The sequence below is a fragment of the Brachyhypopomus gauderio genome, chromosome 4 (assembly GCF_052324685.1).
Source record: "Brachyhypopomus gauderio isolate BG-103 chromosome 4, BGAUD_0.2, whole genome shotgun sequence".
In the NCBI taxonomy this organism is placed as follows: Eukaryota; Metazoa; Chordata; class Actinopteri; order Gymnotiformes; family Hypopomidae; genus Brachyhypopomus; species Brachyhypopomus gauderio.
This window is the reverse complement of record NC_135214.1, coordinates 33863279-33883354: the sequence shown is the minus strand read 5'-3', so window position 1 is coordinate 33883354 and position 20076 is coordinate 33863279. Positions and strand designations below refer to the sequence as shown.

At 47.6% G+C, this 20076-nt stretch overlaps 1 protein-coding gene across 1 annotated transcript; it reads right to left on the bottom strand.

Annotated features, from left to right (window-relative positions):
- Positions 1–129: 129 nt before the first annotated feature.
- On the bottom strand, positions 130–19070 carry trim33 (tripartite motif containing 33). The gene is given in 23 exon segments (XM_077004157.1): positions 130–935; positions 1146–1196; positions 3211–3336; positions 3338–3364; positions 3889–3942; positions 3944–3964; positions 4216–4289; positions 4292–4338; positions 4999–5513; positions 5807–5939; positions 6179–6242; positions 6406–6544; positions 6718–6927; positions 7824–7997; positions 8446–8726; positions 8916–9033; positions 10177–10323; positions 10963–11077; positions 12593–12709; positions 13164–13296; positions 14437–14584; positions 14854–14972; positions 18488–19070. Coding segments are annotated over 23 exon segments (3582 nt in total). The 5' UTR covers positions 19041–19070; the 3' UTR covers positions 130–719.
- Between the last annotated feature and the right edge of the window lie 1006 nt (positions 19071–20076).

Below are 20076 nucleotides of genomic sequence, written 5' to 3'. Positions count from 1 at the left end.
CATTATTTTTCCATACATGTAGAGCACCTCTGCACACCTGAAATGTTCACCTTGGCTCTATATTCTTTGCATACAAACATTTTCCACATATCTGTCATGCGAGTCTGAGATTGACACCATTTGAGAAAATACAGGGGTGACAATTTTATTGGAAAAAATGACCACTCAGTCCATTATCAGCTCTCAAATTGGTCTCAAGTATTTACAGTAGAGCGCAAACTGAAACGGAACAAATGCACGTATACAAGGAGCAGGGAAGCCATAAACGTATATCATACATCAAGACAAGGGCGGGAAGAAAGGTTCAGTTCTTTATAAAGCGTCGTTCACAACAGATTTACAAACATGGTCATAAATGATATTTTAGAAAAGAAATAAGCAGTTATTTACTTAACCAGTCTCAGTAAACTCCATTTTAAATACGTAAATTTGTTCCTTGTCAGCATCGACCGATGAGACAAAGACCAGAGACAATATTCTACTCCCCTAGAGACCCCTGCCCTCCCCACCCCCCCACAAAAAAGCTGGGAAAAAAGGCTCTTTAATCTTTTGATGTTCCGCCTTATTTACAACGAACCTTCATGGTAAGTAGAACATAAATTAGAGCTGTGTAATGTAATACCGTTGGGTCCAGCATCTGAGCTAGCCAGAGCAGAATGAGGAGATTGTGAGGAAGACCATAACACTCTGTGTGGTTCCCACTTCCTGCAGGACCCACTTCACTTTATATGCATCAACTTCTCCTCCCCTTTTAACCTCTTCCGCTTTGGCTGCACAAAATCGTCGTCTGACTCGCCCTCCGCTTCACCATCGCCCTCCGCTCGTGATCTTTTCTCCGCTTCGACGGGGAAACTCTGCTCGGGGTAGATCTCCGCCAGCTTCTCCTCGAAGAACACGCTCACGGTTTTTCCTGCCTCGGCCACCTCAGAGTCGGCCTACGAGAGAGAGAGAGAGAGAGAGAGAGAGAGAGAGAGAGAGAGAGCAGGGAGGGAGGGACAATGGAGGAGACGAAGACATCAAGGAGTGAGAGACGAAGGAGTGAAGAGAAGGAGGGGAGAATTAGAGGAGGTTAAAGCTCCAAAAGGCCGCTCCTCAACGCAGCTGAGCCCAGACCCTCCATCGGTGTGTGTTACGGCACGGCTTACCTGCACATTACTCTGTTTCTCCTCATCATATACCTGGATTATTCGAGACATCTAAAAAAGGGGGCGATAACAGTACAATAAAGTGGAAAAAAAAGAAAAAGAAAAAACACAAAGGGGGGAAGAAAGATTTTATACAATCTATACAGAGGGGACAACCTCAGCTATATTTGAGGAGCACAAAATGTCCAAGGAGCACAATATTTTGTTTGCTCAAAAAGTCACGGCTGTGAACTCTAAACGTTCAGCAATTTTTTCACCTTTGCTTTATCCATCTAAATATATATATCAGCAGGGGAAAAAATCCCTTTTCTAATGCAACACTACTGGATTCCCGAAGGCCTGAATGAATACTTTTTATGCCAGGAGCAAATATCTTATTTTTTTATTGTATATCGGGTATATAGTGCTTCTTTGACATAAATACCATCATAGGTATTTCAAGGTCATCTGAAGACAGTAAAAATACTATTGCAAAATCGATTATACTGAAAAATCTCTATTTTTATGGTAATTTTTTAAAGATCAAATTATGACAAAAACTCATGCTTTTATAGAATAAGGCTTATAAACACCATGAATGCTCATCACAGATGAAAGCTACTAGAAAGTTAACAGACAGAAGAGGGTCATTCCAGTGGTGCCAAAGCCTTTGGTAGCCTTCTGATCTTAAATGATCAGGCTTATTTAGGAAAACAAATTTTTTAATTTTTTGATGGTTTTGGTCTTGATGCTGTAATGTAGTTTTTTTTCCCCCAATGGCCTAACACACACACACAATTAATGAAACGCCTATGCGCTATGGTTTCCTGTCCCTCTAGAACTTAATCTCTGACACACTCATTCCTATGTGAATCTTACCGTGACCCCTATACCTATACTTGCCAACAGTCAGTATTAAGACACTAAGTCAGTCTCAAACAATCAGAATATCAATAAGACTCACATTATCAGACTCAGATCATCAAGACATTGTCTAATCCAGAATAAAACTATGGAAATATACAGTCCACTATCCTCAAAACCCGGCAGGATAGAGAAGCTATAGACGTTTAACCAGGCCACTTCCAGCACTCTGACCACTACTGAAACTGCTGAAATATTGTTCAACAAATACACTGGGGACAGAAACGGCAAATAAACAAAAAAAACAAAAAAACACTATGTAGTCTTTATAAAACCATAATGAACTTCAAAATAAGTTGCAATAATGAATGGTCTTTGGAAATGCCTTGAGTGTCTGTGAATTTCGGATATGATTTCCAGCCTTTCCAAAGACTTCAGCCACAGATCACAGACAGGACAAGAGGAAGAAAGTCTGAGGTTGGAGGTTTTTTACATCGTTTTCATATTATTAACCTTCTCATTTTGATCAGGTGAAACAGATATGTTCAAACAAGATGTTATGGGAACACTGGTGAAGAACCAACACATCTTTGGCACTCCAGCACAACTTAATGTTTCAAGCACTTAGGATGCTTGTTACTTAGGTAGGCACGTATGGTGCTTGGAGTCTTGTCCAAGGACTATTGGTGTAGCACAGAGGTCTAAACCCGCATGAGGTCTAATCCCCAGTGCACCATGGGGGAAGGTTGGTACCCACTGCACTATACCAACCAGACGTGATGTCATTTGTATAAGAAAATAGTTCCGTCCTCAGAGAGTTTTTCCCTTTCTCAGATCGCCACAAATGCAGTCAGAAAATCTTTTTGTGAGTACATTTATGGCGAATTCAACATCAAGCAACAACATCAAATGCCAATTTTTTACAATCCCAGTTTGGTGGAAAGGTGTTAGTTTGAATTAATTAGCATCACAATGTGCACAACACAGATGTGTCAAAAATATTCAGTCCTGTGGTGTCCATTCTCCGGTTAGTGTGGACATTTGCACATGTGAAATCCACACGGTGCGGCAAACGCATGCAAAAAAACACAACACTTCCTTCTCAGATAGCGTACTGCATCCATCACCGCTGTCCCCCCCACACACATACGGAGAGTATGAGAATGTCCCAGCATGCAACAAGCCCCCAAGGCCCAGGTGGCATGGACACGCCCCCACTCACCTCATTGTACTTGGCACAGTTGCTGAGACCAGCCGGACGTCCGTACACAAAGTCTTTGGGGTTCTGGTAGTGCTGTGGGTGCTTCCTCTGTAGCTTCCTCTTCACCAGGTTCAGGTCCATCGGATGACTTTATGATCTTGTAGTAGTTGGGCACCTGTGGGGGTAAGAGGAGAGATGCACAGCGCCACGGCGTTCAGACCGGGGCCAGAGGGGGTTGGACGGGTTAGACGCTGTTGCTGGGTGTCCCTGTGAGGGAAGATTCATTGTGCATGCAGGGCACGACAGACAAGACTGTGTGCAATGAAAACTTTTATGATCAAGCTGATTTTATTATAGCTATTTGATTATTTATCCAGGGACAATTCCCCAATTTTTTTTCTTTTTTTATGGAAGACATCTCTTGGCTCTTAAAAAAAGAGGGCACTTTCTATGTCTCCATAAAAATAAAATATGAATATACCAAATTATTTAACCCTTTGACTGCCTGGCTAGTCATGCTGTTTGTTTAGCCTCTATGCTAAAGCAATCAGGCGCTGTTTCGAGTACGGCCATTTGAAGAGATGAAAGTAGAGAAACCCTGATGTCAGCCCAGGCCCGAAGAGGCTGAAGGGCGTGCCATCATGGGAGGGAAAGGGGCGTGGCGTCACAGGAGAGAAGGGGGCGTGGCGCAGAGCTTACCGAGGAGGGAACTGGCTCCTGAAACTCCACACTCAGCTCATGGCAGAACAAGTAAGAGAAGTAGACGCTCACATCTCTGCAGGAGCCCCAACCCAGAGCAGGAACATCAGACGGAGAGAGAGAGAGGGGGGATGAGATGAAAACAACAGATTACATCAAACCACAAACCTGAAAAATTATGTTATCATTGACATATGGGTCTAACTTTGATATGTTGTATTAAACAACTAATGACAGTCAAAATGACATCAAAAAGAGGAAATGGCAAAATGTCAAAAGGATGTTGGTGCTTGTGTGTTTTGGTCAGGTTCTCCAGGGGAAACTCACTCTCTGGTCCTCAGAACTCAGGTTCCTCTCGCTCTTGTCCTTCTTAACGGGAGGGTCATCGTCGCAGTTGTATCAATCTCTGGGTTGGTCAGATTTCTGCAGAATGTGCACATCCAGTCTCCACTGCACAAGACAACAGACAGAACGTGACTTCCAAAAACGAAAGCGACAACTACAGAAACTTTGGATTGCAAGTGGGAAATTCCATGATTAACACTCCCCCCCCCCCCCCCCCCCCACACACACACACACCATTACAGTGCACCACTAAACCCCCCCATACCATTACAGTGGACCACTAACTCCCCCCACACCATTACAGTGGACCACTAATCCCCCCCCCCCCCCCCCCCCATACCATTACAGTGCACCATTAAACATCCCCATACCATTACAGTGGACCATTAACCCCACCCATACCATTAGAGTGGACCACTAACCCCCCCCCCCCCCCCCCCACCCCCCCACCCCCCCCACACACACACACCATTACAGTGCACCACTAAACATCCCCATACCATTACAGTGGACCACTAACTCCCCCCCCACACCATTACAGTGGACCACTAACCCCCCCCCCCCCCCCCCCCCCCCCCCCCCCCCAACACCATTACAGTGCACCATTAAACGTTCCCATACCATTACAGTGGACCATTAAGTGTACGCACACTGATGATATCGAATAAGTAGAAAGATACACACTGATAACATATTACACTGTAATTAATGGTTCCGTTGCACTGTAACAGTGGTTGTGCTGGGACGCCATGGGCGTGGCCTAACCTGGGGGAGGAGCGTAGGACGGGGATATGACAGGTGATGTGGAAGACTTTAGGGCAGCGGTCGCAACACAGCAGCTCTCCCCCGTTCTGACACACCGCACACCAGTCTTCGTTGGGGTCGTCCTCCTTGCCCTCGGCACTGGGCTGGCTGTTGGCACCACAGTTAGTCTGTGAGCTGGCGGAGGTTCCCTCCCCCTTGGAGACCTTCACCGTGGCCGTGGTCTGCGTGCCCACAGCATCCGCGCTGCCGTTGGTCAGAGGAGAGGTGTTGCTGGACGCCGCCGTGCTGGAGGTCTTGTCCTTCTGGTCCTGCGCAGAGCTACTGCCTCTACCTCCACCACCTCCTCCTCCACCACCTCCTCCTCCTCCTCCGCTGCAGGACGTGGTCTGACCGTCGCTTCGTGGCTCCGTTTTAACGTTCTCGCCCAGGTTCCTCAGGACGTCGTGCACGGAACCGGTGGACACGGTGCCCAGGACCGGGAGAGGAGGTGTCACGCTGACCTCTGGGCTGCTCATCTAATGGGCCAGAAGAGAAGGTTACAGAGAAGGAGAAAACCAACACTGCAGCAGCTGAACACACTGTTCTTCATGACAGCCACATATGCAGGCGCAGCGTTCTAACGAAGGACGGAACATCACGCCTTCATCTCCAGATCACTACACCTGGATGAGACTTGGTCAGAAACATTTTATAGGAGTCATTCAAGATTCATATTGACCAACGACACGTTAGTTCTGCCGCATTTATGACAGACGCTCCTAACGGCCGCTCAAGACCAGAGGAGCGCTTGTGTGTGATTGTTCTGTACCATGCAAGCGCTCCGTCGGCCGTCTTTGCTCCGCTCCGTCTTGACGTTGGTTCCGGAGAAGCCGCACTCCTCCTCCACTCCGGGCTCCTGCTTCACCTTCACCTGCTCCAGCGCCGAGCCGCCCGTCCCGGACCTACCCGCAGACCCAGAGCTACAGCACGCGCAGACGGACACGTACGGTCAGTATGCCGTCTTACACAATGCTATTCTTCACACGTGGATTACCAAGAACTATTTACAACGGCCAGCTGTCTACAATTCCTCTTCTTCCTCTCTTTTTAATCCCCCAAAGGGGACGCGGACGCTGTCTGACACTAGAGCTACTAGCTACTGTGCGTGCGCTCGTGAGCACAGGCACCGAGGGCCCTTTACCTGCCGCGGCTTCCTGTGCTGGAGGAACTGGACGGTCGTGCAGGGGTGAGCGAGGTGGATAACCCTGGAGAGACGGACACCAACACACTCAACCTCCACAGCCCAAAGGAAATGCAGCTCATTCTCACTTACATCATCGTGACTGGCGGCTAAGCTGTCAGCACCAAGGACACAATGCAGGAGGGAGGACGACCTTCTGGCTGTGGTAGGAGGAGCAGGAGACGCACCTGATGACCCAGGAGAGTGCATTAAAGGTCCTGGTGAGGGGTTGAGGCTGCTGGTGGGAGGCAGAGATGGCGGCTGTGTGCTAGCAGAGATGAACCGGCTTAAGAGATTGTCCAGCGTGCTGGAACCTGCATCTTCCAACTATACAGAAAGATCGCAATCAGCAAGCGTGATTTTAAACGGCAAAATTCTTAGAAAATTGTCTTGGCAGTGGGTGAAAACAACTGTAGTATTTAGTGTTCTAAGCAAGGCAACACTGCATACCGCTCAGAGAGAAGGACAGGGGGCTGGTGGTAGCTACGGCTTGAGAGTACCTGGATGGGGGGGATGTCTGGGAGGGAGGGCAGGTTCTCGGGGTTGGTGACGGAGGGAATGAGTTCGATGGGGCCCACCACAGGGCTGGTGGGTCCCCGGTGGCCGAGAGCACTGGCCATACTGGCACTGGTGGGACTGGTGGGGTTGGCAGCACTGATGTTGTGTAACGATGCAACGGGGAAGGGCCCCGCGTGGCCGGGGTTGGAATGCTGCAGGAGGTTGGAGAGAACACGGTCGTTTTCAGAGGGAGGCTGAGGAGGGATGTTAAAAAGCTGAGGAAAGACGACAAGCACCTGGTCTGAGAGACTGGACCTTCCCACACCATTACACTAGAACACAGGCATTTAGCTCCAGACCTTGAGTCCCGAATATCCGGTCCTCAACATGGCTTCTAGTCGATTAAGCGGTTTTATCTAACCGATTGTCCCTCCACGTCCACAATCATGACTCGGTAAAGGAGCGTGAACATGAGTAAAACCTGCACTTTAAGAGCTTTAAATATCTGTGCTCTATGACCAAAACTACAATTTAGGAGAATTTTAAGGACCGGATTGAAGGACAGGAGCTGAAGACCCTTGCACTAGAACATCAGAAATCAGTGGTAGAGCACCGACTACGCAACAACAGTACTGACCAGTTTACTGATTTATCATTGGACACACCATGATTCATCTAGCTAACTAAGTAACTAGCTAGGCCTCTTAGTAACTAGCTAGGCCTCCAAGTAACTAGCTAGGATAACAAGGCCTTCACTTTATGTTTAGAACACTGAAGATGCTTTAAAAAAAACAAGCTTTAGAAAAACAACCAAACTAGTATGACTACAATATATAACGGCATCTAACGTCTAGCATCAAAACTCTACACCTTCTCATAAAAGCTCCACAGCTGTTTACATCAGAAGCTTCCACTCATACACATGGAGATTTCAATTCCAAGCCTTAAGCCCAGTGAGCCCATACACAGCCAAACCCCCAAATCAAGGCCCTTCAGAAGTAGCAGAAGAGGCAGGCGGGGTCAGGGGTCAGAGGTGGAACTGAAGTCTTCACGAGCACACACACCCACAGGAGCAGCAGCAGCCCTGTGGTGTGATCAAGACGCTGACCTGTCTCTGGAGCTGAGGCTGCATCATGGGGTAGGGCTGGCCGTTGAGGCGGGGCTGTGCCACGGGCATGCGGCTCTGCGCAGACATGCGCAGGTGAGGGGGCGGGGGATACATGTGGGCGGAGCCGTTAACCCCCTCCCTCTGCAGCGACTGCATGCTGATGAGTCTGGGAGGCTAAAAGAGAGACAATGTGCCAGTTACACAAACAAAAACACCAACAACAACAAAAAACATATATGGATGTTACTATATTTAGGTTTTAAGAAGTGATGGCTATTTTCCATGTAATAATCAGTCAGTCTCTTTCTCTCACGCAAACACCCACCCACACATACACACAGCAAACGCGCGCTCCCACCCACCCACACCCCACACACACACAACAAACGCGCGCTCCCACCCACCCGCAGCAAACGTGTGCTCCAACACACACACACAACAAACGCGCGTTCCCACCCACCCACAGCAAACGCGTGCTCCCACACACTCCCACACACACCGCGTTTGCTCCCCCACACACACACACACAGCAAACGCACACTCCCACACACACACACACACACACTCCCACACACACTCCCACACACACACACCACGTTTGCTCCCACACACACCCAGTCACCTGTTGCTGCATCATCTGTGGAGGCCCCCCTTGCCGGGGGTGCTGGGTCATCTGGGAGGCGATTCTCATCTGCTGCTGTATCTGCTGCTGGTGGTGGTGCTGCTGCTGCTGCTGCTTCTGGGCGAAGGCGGCCTGCTGCATGTGCTGCAGACGCAGCTGGGCCAGGTTGATCTGCCCCGGGTGCTTGCCCGGACCCCCGTGGCCCGGGGACAGCTGCTGGCCCATCATCATGTTGGGAGGGTGGGTGGGCGGTGGGGGCACCTTCTCAATCACCAGGTTTCCTGAGGCGGGCCAGACAGCTCACAGCTTACTGGGAAGGTTTAACAGGCTTCTCGTTTTTTTGAAGGAGGTCACTGAACTGTGGTGACTGAGCTTACTGTGTCACTGAGCTTACTGTGTTGTTATATAATAGTTATTATTAAATGCCCATTACCATCATTTGATGGCTTTCTTAGCAACGTTGTGTTTACCGAGGTTGACGACATTCTTGGCCCAGAAGGTCGGGTCGCAGAAGAACCGGACCGCGCCGTTGGCTGCAGGTACCGGGTCGACGCGGGCCTTTAGGGCACTGCGCAGCTGGTAGGTGATCTGCGTATTCAGAACAAAGGGAACCCAGTCAGATGGGAGTTTAAATGCATGTTACTACCAAAAATGACAGCAGGAATTTATCAAACAAAGACGTATGCAGTCCCTGCATTATCAAACTGTTGGAAGATACACAGCTCCCAGAAACAAGCAGTCTTTCCAGAAGGTGTGATCACCACCGAGATGACTCGGGCATTAGCAGATTTCTAGCAACACACAGTCAACTCCTTGTCAGTCTTATTTCTCCAGAAAACCTTGCAGAGGTTACTGTACAGTAATGCTTTTATTCTACTCTGTCTGTGTAGAACTTGTTCAATACGTATGACAGTATAAACTCGTCTTCCTCAGACAGCTGAAGCTGTGTAGGGTATAATGGGTCACCTGCTCTCCCCTAATGGAAGTGTCCGTGTTTTCAGAGGGAAATCCTTCAAATGAGGCGTGCCAATCCAACGCCAGAAACAAAGATCCTTATCCTGTCCTTGAATCATTTTTAAATTGCAATTTTCAATGCGCGAATGCACTGACTAAGCCATTTCAGTCAGAGATCACATGTAGATAGCTTATCCAAACACAGCCTCGCAGCTCAGGAGAACTGCCCTGCACGCTTTGTTGGAACAATTTCAGGGAGTTGGGTTTCTAAACAGATTAGAGATAACGCAAGCTATGCCTCAGGCACCATTCAAACATATTAGAGGGGCCTCTGTGAGAATGGCGTACAGGACTAAAGACCTTCACACAGTTCCAGGTTTTTTCTTGGAAGTGCTGTAGGTTACAGATCCCAGATCAGGCTGAGCATGAGATCTAGGCAGCGTCACTTGCAAACTCCTTCCACATCGCCCCGAGGACGTCAAAAGTGCTAAAACAAGAGTATAGACCCTCAATTCGAAATGTGGGCCCAATGATTAACACAAACCATAAGAAGCAAAGGATTCAAGGACTAATTCAGTCACAGAGCTTAAGGCGGATCCATCAGGCTTGCTGGAGAAAATGAGATCTGGCCAGCATCTGTGGCCCAGCTAACTGTGAATGGGGCGGGGCAGGACGGGGCTCGGCGGGGGCAGGACGGGGCGCGGCGGGGGCAGGACGGGGCGCGGCGGGGGCAGGACGGGGCGCGGCGGGGGCAGGACGGGGCGCGGCGGGGCTCACCAGTCTTTTGCTGTAGAGCAGCGCGGTGCTGCTGCCGTTACTGATGGCCCAGTGGGTGAAGCGGAGCACGTGCAGGACCTGCTGTGCCACGGCGTTGATCTCCCGCTGCTGGCTGATCAGCTTCATACTGCGCTCCTTTGTCACACTCTGTAGGGGAACACACACACACACACACACACACACACACACACACACACACACACACACACACACACACACACACACGTGAGGGAAAACGTACACACACATACACACACGGGCGCACATGTGCAGCTGGACAAGGAGCTCACAGGGAGACACTGGGGTCTCCAGGTCTCAATGGAATAAATTCAGTGGTCCACCTCCATTTTATTGGAGTCTTTATTGGTATAGAGCACCTTTTGGATCAGTGGACATCACCTAATGTCAACATGACCACCTACTAGAGGAGCAGGTCAGGACCATGACCACCTACTAGAGGAGCAGGTCAGGACCATGACCACCTACTAGAGGAGCAGGTCAGGACCATGACCACCTACTAGAGGAGCAGGTCAGGACCATGACCACCTACTAGAGGAGCAGGTCAGGACCATGACCACCTACTAGAGGAGCAGGTCAGGACCATGACCAGCCCCTAGAGACGCTCTCTCTGGGAGTTAGCACCATGACCAGAGAGATGGTTATTACCATGAATGAACTTTAGAAACAACCATAGAAAAGCACCAAAAAAACCCCAGTCAGAGCAGGAAGAGCAGGAAGAGGTGTTGGCTGGTGTGCAGTATTTCTGGGGTTTGTATTTCTGCACACCTCCAGCTGTTGAAGCAGAGATTTGCCCTTCTTGTTGATCTCGTTGATGAGGGTGAAGACGGCTATCTTAATCTCATGCTCCACCTTCTTATGAGTCTCATTCGCCTCCTTTAACCTGTAGCAGGAGAGAAAACAGACACAAAGACTTTTACCACTTGTTTAAAAAAAAATTCATCTGTGTGTCAAAAGCTGTCGTTAGCAAACAGGGCATGTCTGAGGGGTGTGGCACAGGTTCTCCTTCGTCGTCACCCCGCGGTTCCAGCTCATGAAAAGTTAGAGCCGATGAGTTGGATCGGGCATGTTGGGGCGAGAAGGCCGTGCTGGGTCAAACCCGTGCGATTTCGACACACATCTCAGTCAGGGTGATGGCGGAGAAGAGGCTGCGTCCCCACGGCAAGCTTTCATCACACGTTTGCTTTTTGCACATTAGGAGGAGCTCCATTTCCATTTTTTTTTTATGGAAAATGTTGTATAAGCCACACCGGGCTATAAGCCACATACATCTACTGAACTGAATACAGCCAGTCCCCGCTTAATGACGGGTCTGGTTAACGATGGACCAGAGTTACCACCGACTTTTTTTTTTATTTCACGCGGTGCTCGGAGGAGCAGTGGCAGCACAGTGGAGTGTTGTGTACGATAAGCTGAGGCAGCGCAGCCTCCACCGCAGCCCATCTCGGCAACGCGATCTTTCTCACGCTGTACGCACAAGAACATTGTTTTTTACTATACTGTATTTACGATTAAAGCGTATCTAAGTCTAGGGTCATGCTTAACGACGAAAACTGCTTTATTACAGACTTTTCAGCCTCTAACCCCGTCATTAAGCAGGGACTCACTGTACATTTAACTGAACTGATCAGTTTCTGAACGGTGCTTGTAGCATTTCATGTGCGACAGTTTTGGCTTTCAGCCGGTGTTGTGGTGAAACTCCCCTCGTTTATCCGCATAAAGACGCTACAGATTATATTGTCAATTTATGTTTCTATACATAAATAAGAGCTAGACTTTAATTATCCATCACAGCAAACGGCACGGCATTATCTACATCCAAAGCCACACTGGCTCAAGGGTGTTAATTATTTTAAATAAAAAACACACTGGCTATACCAAAGTTCACCTCTGACCATGACTTTGCAGTATTACAGCAGTATTATGTCTAAATATCTAGCTAGGACAAAACTAGAGTGCTCAATGAACTAAGTTATAGTCACTGTAACTCCCTAATATCATCTGTAGCGTATTTATGCGTGTGCAAACGAGGGGACTCGGAATTTGGCACAACACATGTTGGTTTGAAAAAATTTCTCCGTCGTGTCTGCTGCTTGCATGTGCTAAATGAAATGGAGCACTTTCTTCTGTGATTTACAACTTTAACCTACCACCTGATTCACTTTCTGCTCCGCCCCCTGACGGGTGAAGAAAAATCTACAGATAAGCCGCATCTCAGTATAAGCCGCATGGTTCAAAGCGTGGGGGAAAAAGTAGCGGCTTATAGTCTGGAAAATACGGTATATATACACACACACCATTTAATAAAGAAAGTGATAACAAGGAAATGATATTTCAGTGTCACAACCAGCCACACTCAACACCACCACAGCTCAGAGGGGAAAGGAACACCACCCACCTGTTTTGCACCTGAGCTGCAGAATACTGAACATAATTTCTCCGCTCCTGCAGTTTGGCCATTAACGCCTCGATTATTCCTTTCTGATTCTGAAAGGCCTCCTCCAAGAACTGGTACCTGCCACAAGGGGCGAAAATAAATCAAATAAAGCTAGTGCCATTACTGCCTAACACCTGCAACCTGCCTGTCCTCCATGTGTGAACCACAGTATTACATTAAGAATGTCTCAACTGTCAGCAATGATGCTTGATGCTGAGCAGTGTTGGTTAGGTTGTTATGCATTGTTAAAAACAGCTATCTTTCATATACTGTGCAGGTGTTGATATTTCCAAATGTCAGAGTCAGCTGATGTAACAGCCTTGTATAAACCACTAGATTAAAGCCCCAGATGTGCACGTGTGTGTCTTCTTCCTATTCACGATGGCCCCTTTAATGAAAGACTTCTGAGGTGAAATGAGGACTGGTGTGGTGTGAGGTGGCAGGGGTGTGGCTGAGTGTGGGGGTGTTGAGGCTGAGCGTGGGGGGGTCGTGGGGGCGTGACTGAGGGGGGGCGGAGGATTGCGTGGCTGACCTGTGCTCTTTGTGCTCCAGCAGCTGGCAGTCCCTGCAGGTCAGCTTGTCGCAGGTCTCACAGAAGAGCTTGAGCGCCTCCTGCTTGTGGATGGGGCAGAACACCGTCCTCTGTCCCGACGTACCGACCGACTCTGTAGAGGAACACGCGGCTCAGATGGGCCCAGAAACACCACAGATGCCTTTCAAGCTCTCACAAGAACTGTGAGGTGGAATTTATTATTTACACTTATGTATTATACTACATGTATTACTTTATGTTCCACCCTTGATACACAGTAGAGATCCTGGTGGTCTAACTAACCACAGACATGATGAATAAGCAGAATCTGAACAGCAAGAGATCAAAAGATGTTCCTCATAGCCCTGCCATAGTGCATTTAACCAAGCACAAGAACCCAGTAGACCTGTGTTACTGGAACCCAGTGGACCAGTGCAGTTGGACCACTTTACAGCATGTCAAGGAAAATACTTTAACAATAAGCATACACCTCACTAGCTGACCGCTCCATACACCTCACTAGCTGACCGCTCCATACACCTCACTAGCTGACCGCTCCATACACCTCACTAGCTGACCGCTCCATACACCTCACTAGCTGACTGCTCCATACACCTCACTAGCTGACCGCTGTTGTCTCAGCTGACCCGTGCAAAGCAACAGAGACTAATGTAAATGGCTTCAGTAACGACGGTCTAATCTAGGTCATGTGATGTCTGCACATCAAGCAATCCAAGGCCCACAGTCACAGCTCACACCCACCCTCTCCCACACCAACCCTCTCTCACACCCACCCACCCCATCACACCCACCCACCCTCTCTCTCACACCCACCCCCACCCACCCTCTCTCATTCACACCCACCCCCACTCACTTCCACCCCCATCCACCCTCACTCACTCACTCCCACCCCCACTCATTCCCTCCCTCACCCCTGAGCAGTCATATGTTTTGAGAGTCTCTCTCCAGACCTGACCAAGGCGAGGGAGACAGTAACGAGAACAGCATGGGCCAAAGCAACTGACTCACTCAAAACTCTGCCTGTTACCATAGCAACGGCACTGCAATTGCCCCGCCTGAAGGAGGGAAGCCAGGACAAGCGGAGAAAAATCTCAGAGCACCGCCCGCTTCTCAGATCACACACTCCGCCACATGAAGTGAGATGAACTTTCAACATTTTACATCCCAAGAGGATGAAAAAAGGTCTTTATTTACGAATCCAAGGGCTCCACGGGCTGGCGGAGCTGCTTGTAGGTGCAGAGTGGAGACGTACCGTGCGAGATCTCCTCTTTTTTACGTATTGTGTGATCCTTGGTGAACTTGACCCTCTGGTGGGCTTCAATACACGTCTTGCACAGCCATTCTCCACATTCCACACAAAACCCAATGGCATTGGCATTGTCTTCACAGCTGGTGCATACCTGCAGTTACAACACACACACACGCAGACAAGCCCACCCAAACACACCCACCCACCCACCATCCGCCAACAGCCATGCACACACACACACACACACACACACACACACACACACGGTGTGTTGAAACACACAATTAAAATCCACGTTGGATATTTTGAATGTCTGTGTCGTTTTTCTTTGTAATTGGTATGTATGCAGACAGCAGCAGAGTACAGAAAGTGATGGAGTGATGGAGAGTCAAAGGTGCCTCTAGCTAAACACGCGCTTACCTGTGTGGATTTTTCTGTAGAAGTGCTAGAGACTTCAGTGGTGTCCTTCACAAAGTAATTGTCCACCATGTCGGTCTGTTTGTATTCATGGTAGCAGACCAAACATCTCATAACATTCACTGGTGATCAGAATAAAACAAGACACACACACAAAAAAGTGAGACACAACGTGCTGTTGTCATGTGTGCAGTGAAGCTGGCGCGTGCACACACACACACACACACTTCACTTTCCTACTCAACCCAAGCACTCCAACATCAAACATTTCTGCAGATCTTTTGTAGCAAACTACAAGCTCCAGTCTGTAGATTTAACCTCTTCTTGTTCTATAAGATGATGCTCTGACTTCAGCTGTGTGGTTTAACTTACATATGTTGACAATATATCTGCTGACGGAAACAGTTCACTGGAAGTGTTTAGAAAGTTGTTTGCAAGACTCCAATCTGGTATTATTTAAGCACGGAGACATCTGCTTAGAAACTGCTGTTAATATTGAAGTTAGGCAGATTGTACAGTACAGCACTGGAGTAAATTTAGCCACATTAACTCAATAAATCTATTTTCATCATTTGCTGCATTAACCTAAGGATGTACTTTATGAAGCAAGAACACTCACTTAGCCAAAAAACGCAAGTCAAAACTAGCCACAAGAAAATAGGTAAGCGATGTTCCACTGGACATCATTATCTTAAGCTATCAGGTTGAGAAATCCTTCACTGTAAAATGATACCCCACCACATAAATACACCAGCATATCCAAAATAGTCCTACACAGTAATTTTTTAAAGCAGATAAATAAAATTATGGAAACATTCACATGCATCTTAAGCAAAATAAGACGAGTAAAATAATTGTGCCAAAAGCTCAGATGGACATATATTGCCATGCCTGAATATAGGTCAGTATATTTTTAATTTTAAAATTAGTCCTGATCAAAATCTTCATTCATCAGGTTTAATTCACATTTCATGACAGCCTGCAATTACCAAGATACTCCCCCCCTTTCTTAATTCCATGCTAAAGTACTACATAGGCTTTAATGAATCCATAAAACTAATTAAAATGTATTTTAGTCTAGCTTTCAAATTAAATGCTGAGTAATACGACTTCTTCCCCTCCCCCATTTACCACCCAGCCCCCCTAATCTTCTTGATATGCCATCAATTCACTTCCCCCCACCTAACCAGCTACAGCCAGAACTGGTTCAAGCCGGTTTGAGCCGGTTTGCACTGGCTTCTACTGCATTCAGCCAGTTCCCCCTAAACCCCAGCTGTACCAGCCGGTCGATGATTGGCTGATGAGAACAGCTGAAGAGAGCCACTGTAGAGAAGTGATGGTCTCTCTGTTCTTCAAGTGCATGGCCACTGCAGTGGATTTTACTCAGTCCCTTCATTAACTGGAGGCACTTATGTGCTCCCAAGTCACATGTGCTCCACAAAACACCTTATGCAATGTGGTACAGTCTTCATAGAATGGCTAATAATTAAAACCAGAGTGACTGTAGGGCTTATGGTAAATTAATCCAAACAAAGCCCTTTCCACCGGAACTGCCTGAAAATTCAGTTCTTGTGGGACTGGTAAATGAAGGCTTGTGATCAGTATCAACACAATGCTTCATATTTATTTTTTTTACTATGTATAGATGAAATCAATATGCTAGTTGTATAAAACCAAACAAGCTTCTCTTTCAGACCTGAGACACAAATAGACACAAATTCTGAAAATTCTTCATTCTGTACAGCGTGAGTCACACATGATGTAGGTCCAAAATTACTATCCAAATTCTGTCATCAAGACCTACATAGCATAGGAACGCACACCGACACATGGTGTATAATTCATACTTCCTGTTCCGTCACAAATGAACCTTGCCTGTGAAACTTTAGGCTACATTTGACCTTTGCCCTACTACCACACTAAGGTAAGCTCTTCATGTTGTAGTCTTGTAAAGAAATATATTTCAGAATACACAGGTAATATGTTAGGAAGACATGAAATAATCCCTCAATGACTTGAATCTACAACTCAAACAGATATTAAAACGGTAAACAATCGCCTAAAGCGTATGAAAATGCACATTTTTGTAATCCAGAAAGGTATCCAAATAAACATAAAGAGCCATGAGATTCCCAAGTCAAATGGCTACAAAGCTTGTAAACCAGCAATAAAAGAAAAACCAATAAATGAGACAGCAGACAAAGGCAAAAGAGACACTTTGAACAAATAAGCAAATGGACCCTATGGCCATTCTGAAAATGCATTTGCTTAGACACCTTTACACAGCTCCAAGTCAGATACAGTTTTTTTATGCAAACATTATCAAAAGTCTGTTATCCAGCGAAAATTGTCTTAAATTGTCATTTCTTTTTGTGCTATTCAACATCAGACATTCATCTCCATTTCAATTAGTAGACAAGATAATTAGCCAAGACACGTCCACCAATCAGTGTCAGGTCTATGTCGGCCTTAAATGCCAAAAGAAAAATAAGACGAGAAAGTGGACAAATTGAGGTCGACCCTTATGGAAAATAAATACATGTATTCTCTTAAATCACATTAAGAAGAAGTCTTGATATATTTCTATGAGCAGACAACTACACTAATCAATGCCACAATAGACTCTTTTATGCTGCCCCAGTCAACAAAGCACCATGAGCAGTTCATACATAGACCTGAAACTGATTGGCTCATTGAGACACAACTATTCCACTGTGGGAGCTCTAAGTACATCAAAAATGACCACCACCATGGGGGTAGACCTGCTGCTTTATGGATGTCTGTGGTTTTCTTCCAATTTTTTGACAACCGCTGACAAGAATGACAGACACACATCAGACTAATGTATAGACCTGCAGTATCATGGCAGATATCACGTAAATGTTACACAAGTGTTGTTGGGCAGTCGAGGAACACTTCACAGGGTCCAACACTGGAGCTCAGGTCGGGCTGACCGACACTTTCACACCACACGTTAAGACTCTCAGTAAACTTGTCGGAACCCCCGACTTGCCAAGTCAGAACACAAACGTGTTTCATGCCGTCTGACCCAAAATAAAAACATGACCACCAGGAGAGTGGGTCACGGCTAGTTTTAGACGAGTTATATTCATCTCATTATTTTTGACTTACGCAGCCGAGTGAGCCGGGTGTAATTAACCCCGCCACCCTCCACACCAACACACGTTTGCTGCCACACAAACACATTTCAGCTCCTCACACTGTTTACAGCTAAGCTAGGCTAGGCTAGCGGTGCAGGCTAGCTACGGTTGCTATGCAGCTGCGGACACCCGCATACGAGCTGTAATCGCACCTACTCGCCATCGTCCGCCGCGGTGACGGTGAGGTTAGTGCGGGCTCACGTACTGCCAAAGACCGACACCCGCCCCTAATAAATGTGACATTTAAAAAATAAACACATAAATAACGACGTTCACGTCGCCCCGCTGTCTTCACTGGGTGGGAGTTAGCGCGTTAGCTCCCGTTAGCGCGGTCGGGCTAGGCTCACGTTAGCGCGGCCGTTATCGGCGGCGCCGTCGCCTGTGATGGTTCATCATCCGGCGTGATGAGACCGACAACCGGCCAGGCTAAAGTGAACCCTGCGGTACCCCCCTACCCCCCCGAGCCGCGGACTCACCGATGTGCGTGTCCTGTCCGTGCGGGCCCGGGACTCCCACGCTGATCTGGCGCTCCGGCTGCGGGATGCACCTGAGGCAGAAGGAGTGCAGGCAGGGCAACAGCTTGGGCTCGCACTCGCGGCTCTGGAGACTCTGTTTACACACCGCGCACGTATCCAGCAGGTTTATCGGAACGGCGGGTGTCGCTGGTGTGGGAGCGGATGCTTCGATCATGGGAGCCGGGGAGATACCCGCGGCGGCGGCGCCGTCTCCCCCGACTATCGCGGGCTCCGCGCTCTCGACGTTGGCGTTCCCGTCCGGAGGACTACGGCTCATGCCGACTTCCCCTCCTCCAGCGCTCTCGCCGTCGCCTCCGCCACCGTCAGCAGTGGGTGTCGGCGCTTGCGAAACGTTTTCTTGAGACTGTCCGTCACCTCCGTCCTTCTGGGCGGTTTCTGGGACGCTAGCGGAATCGGAATGTCTGACTCCGGCGTCTCCGTTGACCGCGGCCGGGGTCTCCGTCTCCATGCTAGCTGCGCTCTCCGTATCCCCTTGGCCTTTGTTGTCCGCCATCTTTCCTCCTCTTTGAACCGCCTGACGTCCGACGCGCTCTGAAGACTCAGGGGGTGACGTCATCACGTCGCGGTGGCGTCGCGAGCCCAGTTTGAGATTCGTCTAATGGCCCTCGCAAAAGTTTTACAGTGAATGGCTACGGCAACATATTTTCGAACTACTTAAAAAACTAAAAAACTTTTTTTCAGTTTTTAACAGTACCTTATAAAGCATCTGAAGGCAGTAGAAAACGACCCGGCCCTGAGCTTGATTAAAGAAGAATACCCGTTTACAAAATACATATAAAATGTAATTTTCAAATATTATATATATTTTTTTGTATATATATTTATATGAATGACCAATCAGAGAAGAGCCACACTACAGCCAGCAGGTGCTCCTTGTTTGTCGCAGTTCTAGCTGTGAAAATATATATAGTATATTTTGTAAACTTGATTCTTTAATCAAGGCCGAGTCGTTTATATAATAAATAAATAAATAATATATATATTAAAATATAAATATATACTGTACATGAAAAAAAGAGAAAATATCCAGTGAGCAGCAGTTCTGTGGGTGCAATTGACTTGTTGATGTCAGAGGTCAGAGGAGAGTGGCCAGACTGGTTCGAGCTGATAGAACAGCAACCGTAACTCAAATAACCAGTCATTACAACCAAGGCATGCAAAAGTGCATCTCTGAAAACACAACACATCGAACCTTGAGGTGGATGGGCTACAGCAGCAGAAGACCACATCAGGTGCCACTTCTATCACCTAAAAACAGGAAATTCGCACAGGTTCTCAAAAATTGGACAATAGAAGATTGTAAAAACTTTGCCTGGTCTGGTCTCGATTTCTGCTACAACATTCAGATGGTAGGGTCAGACTTTGGCATCAACAGCATGAAAGCATGGATCCATCCTGTCTTGAATCAACATTTCTGGCTGGTGGTGGTGGTGCAATGGTGTGGGGGATATTTTCCTGGCACACTTTGGGCAATTAGTACCAACTGAGCATCGTGTCAATGCCACAGCCTACCTGAGTATTGTTGCTGA